The sequence below is a fragment of the Nanorana parkeri genome, unplaced genomic scaffold (genome assembly GCF_000935625.1).
Source record: "Nanorana parkeri isolate BGI_ZX_2015 unplaced genomic scaffold, ASM93562v1 scaffold1333, whole genome shotgun sequence".
Taxonomy (NCBI): domain Eukaryota; kingdom Metazoa; phylum Chordata; class Amphibia; order Anura; family Dicroglossidae; genus Nanorana; species Nanorana parkeri.
Genome location: NW_017307601.1, coordinates 146,335 through 156,387, shown reverse-complemented (window position 1 = coordinate 156,387; position 10,053 = coordinate 146,335). Strand labels below are relative to the sequence as shown.

The following is a 10,053-nucleotide window of genomic DNA, read 5'->3' as shown; positions in this document are numbered from 1 at the left end:
CAGAAAATATGTCCATGTGCATTCTCATTGTTATCCAGAGCAATTAGAAGTTTCATTGGTTTCAAACGACTTAAACAAAATAAGAGAAGTGTAAATTCATAGAAGATATAACTAAATATAGAATTGTTTTTTTGTAATAAGGGCACAAAGTAGCCATTGTACAAGGCAGTTCATTATACTGAAGAGAAATACCAGGAGCACATAGCCAAAAACGATTCATATTTACATGAAAAAGGTGCATCTAAAGCCAAAAAGTAGAGTACTGAAGGAAAAGCAACTGTCAAGTGTTTTATTGTTGTCTATGTCGTGGGAGTTTCATTTATTCATTCAGCAAATGATGATTATGTGTTCCGGTAAAGCTGAACTCCAGGTATAAATATTTATGTACTGTAAACTTACATTGGTCCAGCATTATTCGTTGTCTGTATACATATGTTTTCCTGGTAGGGCCACATGGATCCTGTAAAATGTTATAGTATTCAGAAATACTACAGTATTTTACAGCGATCTTCCAAACCTCGATACTGCTTCTGTGCTGAGCCACTTCCCCTCCACTGTGAAAATGCAAAGGGTCACTTGCTCAACACAGGGGCCATTCAGCGAATACCTAGAGGGTTATTCACAAAGCTGGCCAAAGCATCAGCCATAGCTCCGGCTGATCCTTCGGCTAACTTTGGCTGCCGGAGCCTTTTGGTTCAGTAGAACTGAAGGGCTGCTGTACGGGCTATTCACCATAGCCCGTACAGCTCCGAAAACTGGCCGAACGGCTTAGCCAAGCTGAAGGCACATACTTTGGCTCGACTGAGCCAAAGTGAAACCGAAAAGCCTCGCAACTGGCAGCTGGGCAGAGCCAGCCATGATCTCACGGCTGGCTCAGCCCAGTTGCAATGACAGATCAGCATCCCCAGGTTACCCCGTGACGCTGAACTGTCATTAAACAATGACAACTTGGTGGAGCCGACGGCGACATCATGGCCGGCTCTGCCCAGTTGTTATTCATTGGCAGGGACCTGATAGAAGACTCTAGCAGGTCCCGGCCAGTAGGAAACAGTTGGGCGGAGCTAGCTGCCACTGCTAGCTCTGCTTAATTGTTTCTTTTTTTCCAATTTTATTTTCTTTCAATAATCCTTTTAATTTTTTCTTTTTTAAAAAATCTTTCTTTTTTAAAATTGATCATTTATTTACATCTGTAAAAAAAAATATCTACTTTGTTTAACTGTTTTTCTATTCTGCTTGGTACCATGAAAGTACCAAGCAGACTAGCCAAGCTGAATGCCTATTAGAATAGGCCGAACGGCAGCGAGTAGCCTGCCTGCCGGAGGTTCAGCTCAGCTGATCCAGATGTTGGATCGGCAGAACTGAAGCCAGCCAAAGCAAGCCGATGTACGGCTGAAATCAGCCATACTGAGCTAAAGTGAAGAGCCGAACAGCGTTCGGCTCTTCACTTCAGCTCTGTTATTCACTCGGTTAGTCACATTTGTGAATAACCCTCCTAGTAATTTCATAAATTAATACTAGGTGTTCTCTGGTTTGACATGACAGTGATGTCACAGCAGAAAAACATCTGAAATAAGAGGAATCTGCATATCTATGTCTATGATAATTAAACCTTAAACATTAAACAAACAACCTTAATGACAGCAAATATTATTTACCTATTATGTGTGTTAAATGCAGGAGCCTGTTGTGGTAAAATGTATCCTCCCCGTACATGAAGATTAATGTGCTCAAGAGGGGCTTGCAGTGTTTTCCACTGACCACTTGATGCAACTGCTTCTATAGCACCCTTTAGAAAAAAAATAACACTGCTGACAACATGTTTATTGAACTGGGTATGCAATGATTTTTTTTACATGCATTAAGAAATATAGAAATTACAATTTTCTTTGTGAATTATAGGTAGTTTCTAAAAAACTAACAATTTGTGTATCACTTTATTAATTTAGAAAATATGAATGTTTATGGGACCATTAACACTAAAGTGTTGAAATATTGTCATTAAAATACTAATTCTAATATGCATTCCCACAATGCAAACAATTTAAAGCAGGAATGCCACAGTGCTTACATATAGAGTATTTACATCAGAAGATGTTTCCTGTTACTTTGGGGGTCCCTGTACTCAGCAATCAGAATGCTGATGAAGAGTCTGTCTCCTGTGTGACAGAAAGGCTGTCTATGGTGGTAGGAATGTGATATTTTTCAGTCGGAATCATCCTCTATACTGCATAAACAGGTGATTAAACAGTATAAAATAGACTTCCTAATAAGGATACTCAATACAACATGGTATAGAAAAAGCTGACAAAATAAAGGGCCTGGTTTACTAAATAATATGTGTATATGCCTTCAAATCCAGGCATATGCAAAGCAGACAAAATTTATATTTGCATAATTGTACTCTCACAGTACTTACTCTACACACTCAGTGTGCAGCTATATGCATACATCAAATTCCTCTGAAATAGATGGCTCTTCTGGAAAAAGAGCCAAAAATTATTTTGTTTCTAATGTAAAGAGGGTGGTCATGGTGACTAGTTAACAATTAACCCAAAAGGTGAGTGGTCAGAGTTAATTAGGGAGGTAGCCAGAATCTGTGAATATAGTGAAGGGCATTTTACTTAGTATTTTTTTATCACTGTTACACCCATGAGAAACAGGAATACTTTGCTTTGTCTGAAAATAAACATTTCCAGGCATCCACCATTGAAACAGTATCAAGAAGTTGGCCAAATCTAGTGGGTGTAGATTTAAGGGGTTTCATGAGAAGAGGAAGGATGCCAGTCAATTCACCCAGCCTGATCTCCCTCACTAATGTATGTAGACTTAGAAGAGATACCCTTCTACACCAAAGTCATAGAGAAGTGAGGAGGAATAAAAAAATGGCATAATTAACACATTTTGACAATATAAAGAAATGTAAAGGAAGATGTATCTGCCCTGCTGGTCCAACTGCCCATCCAAAGTTTCACAATATGTACACTTAGGTATTAAAATGGAGACACCATATTAGGTAGAATGTTAAGATGTGCTCTGCCACACGTGCCTAAGAGCGTTATAGTGAGCAGGTGCCAAATGAGTCTCCAGAAGTACAATGACATCAACTATTTGTTTTCTGAAGTATTGTAAAACAGTAAAGGATTGAACCACATTATGGGGACTCCTGATGTTTCAGGCTATTCATTTGTGGGTAGACATCCCAATAATATTAGTAACAGCAGGGGACCATACGATTGACCCATCACCACAAATACAACAAACACAAAAGTGACAAAGCACATAGATAATTTTTCAAGTGAGAGTAAGAAGCCTGTAAAGGTGGAATAGACACATTAAATAAAAAACAGTAAAACAAGTTCCACAAATCACCTGGCTCTGCACAGCTCCCAACCATTGTGAGCATAAACTTCCAATAAACAATCAAAAGCAAGTAGTAAAGTAGCAAGTACCGGAGCACCAACAGGAAAGGAACATTACTACCCTAAGGGCAGATGTATTGGAGACAGCTGCAACTACCCTTCCTATTTCAACCAGGCAGGTTGGGCATAGTGCAAGGTAGAACAAACAAATGCCACAATCCAAAGCAAAAAAACCCCAAAAAGAATGAAGTTCCCTGGGTAATGGCTAAAAAATGTTTAAAAATCAAGAAGTCACAGGTGTACACTCTTTAGTAGGTATAAAGATATGTGGTCTCCCTGGGGTACAAAACCTGAAAAGGGTGTGGGTGGGAGTGTGACTTCAGTAAAGAAGGGTTTGCTCAGTGCCCATAGATGTAAAGAAAGTTTGAGCATGGCAGCCATATTGTCAGTATATATTTGAGCTGGTAAGGGGAGCCGATTATGGTGTGTAGTAAAAGATACTTCCAATGCCCTTTGTTTAACAATAGTTTTCTTATTGGCCCTACAACAGGTCAGAACTGAATAACAAGATTTGCCCACCCTACCCAACAGATTTCAATAGCGTTCCCCACAAAGTTTGCTAACTGACAGTTCTTTTGTCATAGTTATCAGGCTTCCAGACGCAGCTTTAACTACTTGCTGTCCATCCATTGTAAATAAAGGCAAAGACAGCAAGTGTCTTTCTGCGGGTTGCCATACATGAATGGCATTCTTTTTTTTACATGTGTGTGCAGAACAGAGTAAAAGTTTTAAACAGCGGATAACAGCTATTACATACAAGCATTCGGGCAGCTATACCGCTGACTGATCGCCTGTATGGTGCCAAGGAGTGTGCAGGCCCACCCTTCCAATGTTGCTGATCTCTTCTCTGATCTCTGAATGTGCAAGTGATGTGTATTACATCACTTCTGCCTTCAGCCAGGCATTTCTGTGGTTATTCTGTGGATATATCCAGATAATAAGCTGATGAAGCAGATCTCTGCTTTATCAGCTTATTTGGGGGTTACAAGGTGACATTAGGGGTCAGAGGACCTGTCACTGTATATTTGATATCACTATGTAATAGCAATAAAGTTAAGTGTAACTATTCAAAATACTGCAGGGCTGAATCCTGAAAAATGGCCTGGACAGGAAGGGCATTTAACACCCCAGTCTTCAAGTAGTTAAATTGACATCAATCTTCCTCTCATGAAAAAAGTAGGACCACCTCCACACTGCTATTTTTATTTCTAGAAAAATGAGAAAGTATGAATTATTCATAACCCTATGGTTTCTGCATTTGATTTGTTGGGTCACCTGGGTTTTACCTGAAGGTGCAGTGTAAGGGAAATTTGACAATCTGTTTTAAACAACTTGATTATTCTCTTAATAGCCATTATCTTCCCACAGTTCTATGGAAGCATATTGTTTTCCATTCTGGTAAAACCAGGCTTTGGAATGCAAATCCATGTATATTTTAACCCAAAATGTACACTTACTGTGTGATAATCATACCAGACGGTGTTTGGAAAATAGGCATTTACAGTTCTTGCCCCCTAGGAACAAAGACATAAATGAATAAGGTATATACAATATTTTGACTGTAATGATATTAACATACTGCAATGTTCGTTTTTTATAAAAAAAGTCAGATAAAATATATTTTCCTATAATGTCTCCTACTAGGGTTCATTTGAAAAAACATTTGTATGGTTACCCAGTTGTCTGCTTTATGATGTCTTCAAGTAAACTGTGTGCACAATACAATGTGTACCATTCTAGTCAGTGCTACACTAGCTATGCGAGTACTAGGAGTATATATTTGTCCTGGAATATAAAATGCACCACTAGATAACATTTATGTGAATAAATAGAACAGTATAAGCCTTATAGAACAATAATGTTACTTATAGGTATAACTGTTGACTGCTGTAATGTTATTGAGAGTTGAGAAAAATGCATAGGAGAATACAGCAGTGCTGACTAATGCCTAATTGCTTATCTGATATTATATCAGCCCACCCAGATACTTCAGACCTAACATTACTACTGGTGAATACCATAGTACATAGATTGCCAGCCCAGATGTAAGCACATATCTCTTTCTGCTTCCTTAAAATCTTAGAAATGAATTTATTCTTTAGAAAATCAACCTCAGGCTGTCTAACTTAATCAGTCTTTCTGCTTATGTTTTCTGTCAGTGGCAATGCATTGTTAAGGCATGTTAAATGTGTACTATGTCTAAACACTGTGTTTCACATGCATTTGACGTGCTTCTTCTATTAAAAAAATTAAACTTTATAAACAAGTAACAATTGCTCATAAATTTCAAACACATTCTGAATGCATGCCAACTTCCCAATCACTGGATGTTATGTTTTTCATGATTTTAAATCCATGTACACTAAGCCTTAAAATGTTGAAATACAATAAAAAGTTTTTCTCACCTGATCAACCACAGCACTAATCATAAATGCTGGTCCCCACAAGAATTGTTTATACACATCCCAGGTGGCCTTATCTTCAATAAATCTAATATATAAATAGGCTTGGTTATTGTGGTAACAAACATTAATGTATTTTTCAACAATATTCATAAACCCATCAGCAACATGTACTCACTCGTGTAGTAGGGGTCTCACCACAGTGGATCCTGCAGTGTGAGCTTCAAATAATAAAGTGTACAAATAAGGTAAAAGGGTGTATCTAATGTTCAGGACATTTCTGGATAATGCTTCAAAAGCAGCATCATAGCTTACTGGATCTTGTCTCTGCAATAAATATATATTAATAAATAAATAAAATATACATACATACATGCATTTTTCTTTTATAGCCCAGGCTCATTCACACTACTCTTCACAGACTCTAAAATGCACAGTATAAGCATGCAGACTAGTGTGGTGTGACAGGTCCGGTGGGTAGGTGGTGTGATATGCTTTGTGATATATGTTTCAGCGCATCACACTGTTTATGCATTTTCATTTTTTTTTCAGTTATTTCAAGTGTAAAATGTGTACACTCTGTTGAGGTTCCTGCATTGCAGTGTGGTGTACTTAGGTTCAGTGACCTGCTGTGTGACAGTGTGCTGTAGAAAAAACAGCTTGTCTGCATTTCTTCACAGCACATCACACCTGCAATGTGGTGTGAATAGGGCACAGACATTTTTTCTATGCGCCCTCACAGTGACTGGCACTGTTCAGTTGCTGACAAATGCCAATCACTGCTTATGGTGTGAATGAGCTCCCCATCTGTACATCAGGTTCTCATTCCATTTGTATTGTATTTCTAAATGACCCCCCAGTGTTGCCTTTTTGTCATGCTTCCTTGATTACTTCTTTACCTGATCATCCTACTTACTCTTTTCTGAAATACCCACTATCATTCTTTGTGACAGTAACATTCCTGTTAACCCTTTCACTGCCACAGATGTCATATGTATGTCAGCAGCAGGACCCTGTACACTGACCCCCAGTGACTATAGCTGTCGAGAATATGTTTACCTTTGTAAAGCTGACTGTTTTCACTGCTTTGCAGTGGAAGTGATATAGGTGGCGGTAAAGACGCCTTTTTGATGTAGGGGCCGGTAAAAATACCAGCATTATGGTTGTCTGCGAGTAGAGGGGAGATAGCTCCTCCCCACTGATTGCAGCTGTAAGTGATGATTTAATCACTTCCAGTATTTGAGCTGTCATTCCTCTGCTAGAGAAGCTGGGGAAGAAGCTGGTCAAACTTGAATAACATAAATTGCAAAACACCCAAAAGATTTGTTAAAGTCCCCCATCCCAGGTACGTGCACATACTAACTGCCTCAGGTCCGCCTGTACTAAAATAATGATTGCACCACATATGTTGGGCATCGCCACGTATGCCAGAGTAAGAACAATAGTTTTTGGACCATTATTTATGCCATTTATTCAAACTCTAAATTAATGACATGTACAGGCTTTTAAAGCATCGCAATTTGGGGTACTGTGGTTTTTTGCCACTTCACACAATTTTTAAGCTTGGCATGCTGGGTACCTATTTACTCGGTACAACCTCCTCTTTTTTACTGTATCAAAACAATCAGGCATTATATTGCGTTTCTGTGCACTAAAATTAAGTTAACTTTATTTTTTTACTGAAATTTTGAGTTTAATAAACTGGTGCAGCATTAAAGCACTAAGCATTTGTAACTGCCACTATTCGACAGTCTCTGCTTTAAGGAAATATATAATTTGTGGGATTTTAGGTAATTCTCAGGCCTAAAATGGGGATCTTACAATTGTGGCAAAAAAAACATCACTGGCAGCAAAGGTGTTACTGCTGACACACTGGCTACCTCTTAACTTCTTAACCTAAGCTCATCCTTTCACCTAACAAAACACCCACTTCTTTCTACAACAGCTTGCTCTTATCCTCCCTGGACATCCTTGCTCTCCTCACTACACACAGAATTAGGCTCCTTACAGCTACAACCCCAGCAAACAGACCATTACCAGAAGTCTCAAAAGACATAGCCATGTTCTTTAACTTGTACTGTATGGTATAAAACAAATTTCCTCCAAGATGTCACCCAGTAAAAATCTGCCATCCTAAATTCCTCCCTCCCTTCTGCTAAACTAACCTATATCATCACTCTCAATTATACACTCTCATCCAGCACTCATCAACGCTTTTTTACTTTAAAATGTGTCCCTCACTGCCTCCATCCACTAACCTATTTACTGCACAGAACATTGCCAATCATTTCAAAAACAAAATTACACACACATAGTTATTAACTTTTTTATTATAAGCTTTTACAAGTAGGGTGCTTATAACCCTCGTTTGTTGAATTATTTTGTAACTGTACTGTCTCCCCTTACATTGTAAAATGCTGCACAGAATGTCAACACTATATACATTCTGTATAATAAGAATTATAATTATTGTTAGCTACTTATTCATCTAATATTACTGAATAGGCCCAAATGGCTGTCCCAGCTCATTTAAAATGTAATGTAATTTATGTAATGGCAGCATATCTTGTTCTCCACAAATAGGGTCATCTATTAAATCTTACACATTTCCTTTGTTATATTAAATGTCACAAAATAAAACTTGGAACTAGTCTACAAGTCAACAGGTTCTTCTGATATCAGCTATATACAGGTGAAACTCGAATAATTAGAATATCGTGCAAAAGTAATTGCAGTAATTGCTGCAAAAGGGGCCCAAACCAAGTACTGAGTACATATGCATGCTGTTACTTTTCAGAGGTCCGATATTGTTCTATGTACAATCCTTGTTTTATTGATTGCATGTAATATTCTCATTTTCTGAGATTGTGGATTTGGGGTTCTTGGGGTTTTCATGAGCTGTAAGCCATAATCATCACAATTATGACAAATCACGGCTTGAACTATCTTGCTTTGCATGTAATGAGTCTATCTCATATATTAGTTTCCCCTTATAAGCTGCATTAGTGAAATAAATGAACTTTGCACGATATTCTAATTATTCGAGTTTCACCTGTATCTTACTATCATTTCTGCCTGTATACATTTTCCCAAAAATCTAGCATTAACCAAAAGTCACATACATTTCAATCAATAACACAAATAAAAGCAATATTTGCAGTACAATTGTACAGTAGTGTACATCTATTGTTACCTGACATTCAGTCATGACTATTGGTTATACATTACACAATTGTCAGTACTGAATTATTGAAACAGTGACTTCTGTTCTTGAAAGATGATGGGATTTTTTTCATCAGTTCTGAGCTTGGAAAAAGTAAATGTGATCAATCTCTTTACTTATACAAAAGAATTGAAGTATAACATACCTTCCATCCTTTTCCATTGTGGTTCCTTGAATATGGGTAAAATGCACCAAGCTGCATCCAACGGGCACATAATTCATATGTGCTATCTTGAAAGAAACCACAAATGTCTGCTCCAGTCTACAGGATAAACATTAACACTATGTTATTTTAAATAGTTATGCTCACTGGAGAACACACTTAAAGTATATGTAAACAAAATACATTTGTACATTTTAACAGTGTATCGGTATCTTTGTACTTTAAAGCTTGTTCATGCATTGTTCAATTATAGTTGAACAAGGAAAGTGCAACAAAATGCGCTGCCCGAAATACTGTTCTATATATGTTATTTATACCTTTAACATGTGCAATAAATTAACATACTATATTTTACAATTATAGTAACAACTGAAATAGGCTAATGTATTATATTTGGCTATTATAGAGACAGCAAACTATCACAAGTTCCATTCAGGAAAACAGAATTCTAAACATACCTGTAATTGATCAGGATCAGAGGTCATAAATTTCAACAATTTGCAAAATAAAAAATGAACAAATTTGTCACCTCGTGGAGTCATCTCGTGGCCCAAGTACTGATGGGGTGGTCATAATAATCTGGCCACTCAGTGTATATATAGATACACACTATGGGGTCAATTCACGAAGCAGCCGAAGCTAGCTAGCTTCGGCCCCAGGACCCCTTCAGAACCAAAGGGCTGCTGTACGGGCTATTTACAATAGCCCGTACTTCCCAGCCGCCCAGGAGAGAAACACTGCTTTTTTTTTTTTTGTTTTTTGTGACAAGGAGCCGTGTCAGAATGAAAAAAAAAAAAGTTTGCCCATAGGAATGCATTGCTCGATTCCTATTGGCTATTTCAATTT

The 10,053-nt window shown here is 37.7% G+C and overlaps 1 protein-coding gene across 1 annotated transcript in view; it reads right to left on the bottom strand.

Annotated features, from left to right (window-relative positions):
* The window catches only part of MGAM (maltase-glucoamylase), a 160,192-nt gene that overhangs the window by 63,332 nt on the left and 86,807 nt on the right, over positions 1–10,053 (bottom strand). The window contains exons 40-46 of the mRNA XM_018569428.1: positions 9,190–9,306; positions 6,000–6,148; positions 5,825–5,909; positions 4,877–4,933; positions 3,861–3,870; positions 1,656–1,770; positions 1–69 (exon numbers count right to left, since the gene is read on the bottom strand). The exon at positions 1–69 is cut by the window's left edge and continues 14 nt beyond it. Of these exons, the coding sequence (XP_018424930.1) occupies positions 1–69; positions 1,656–1,770; positions 3,861–3,870; positions 4,877–4,933; positions 5,825–5,909; positions 6,000–6,148; positions 9,190–9,306 (602 nt within the window). The remainder of the gene's footprint in view (positions 70–1,655; positions 1,771–3,860; positions 3,871–4,876; positions 4,934–5,824; positions 5,910–5,999; positions 6,149–9,189; positions 9,307–10,053) is intronic.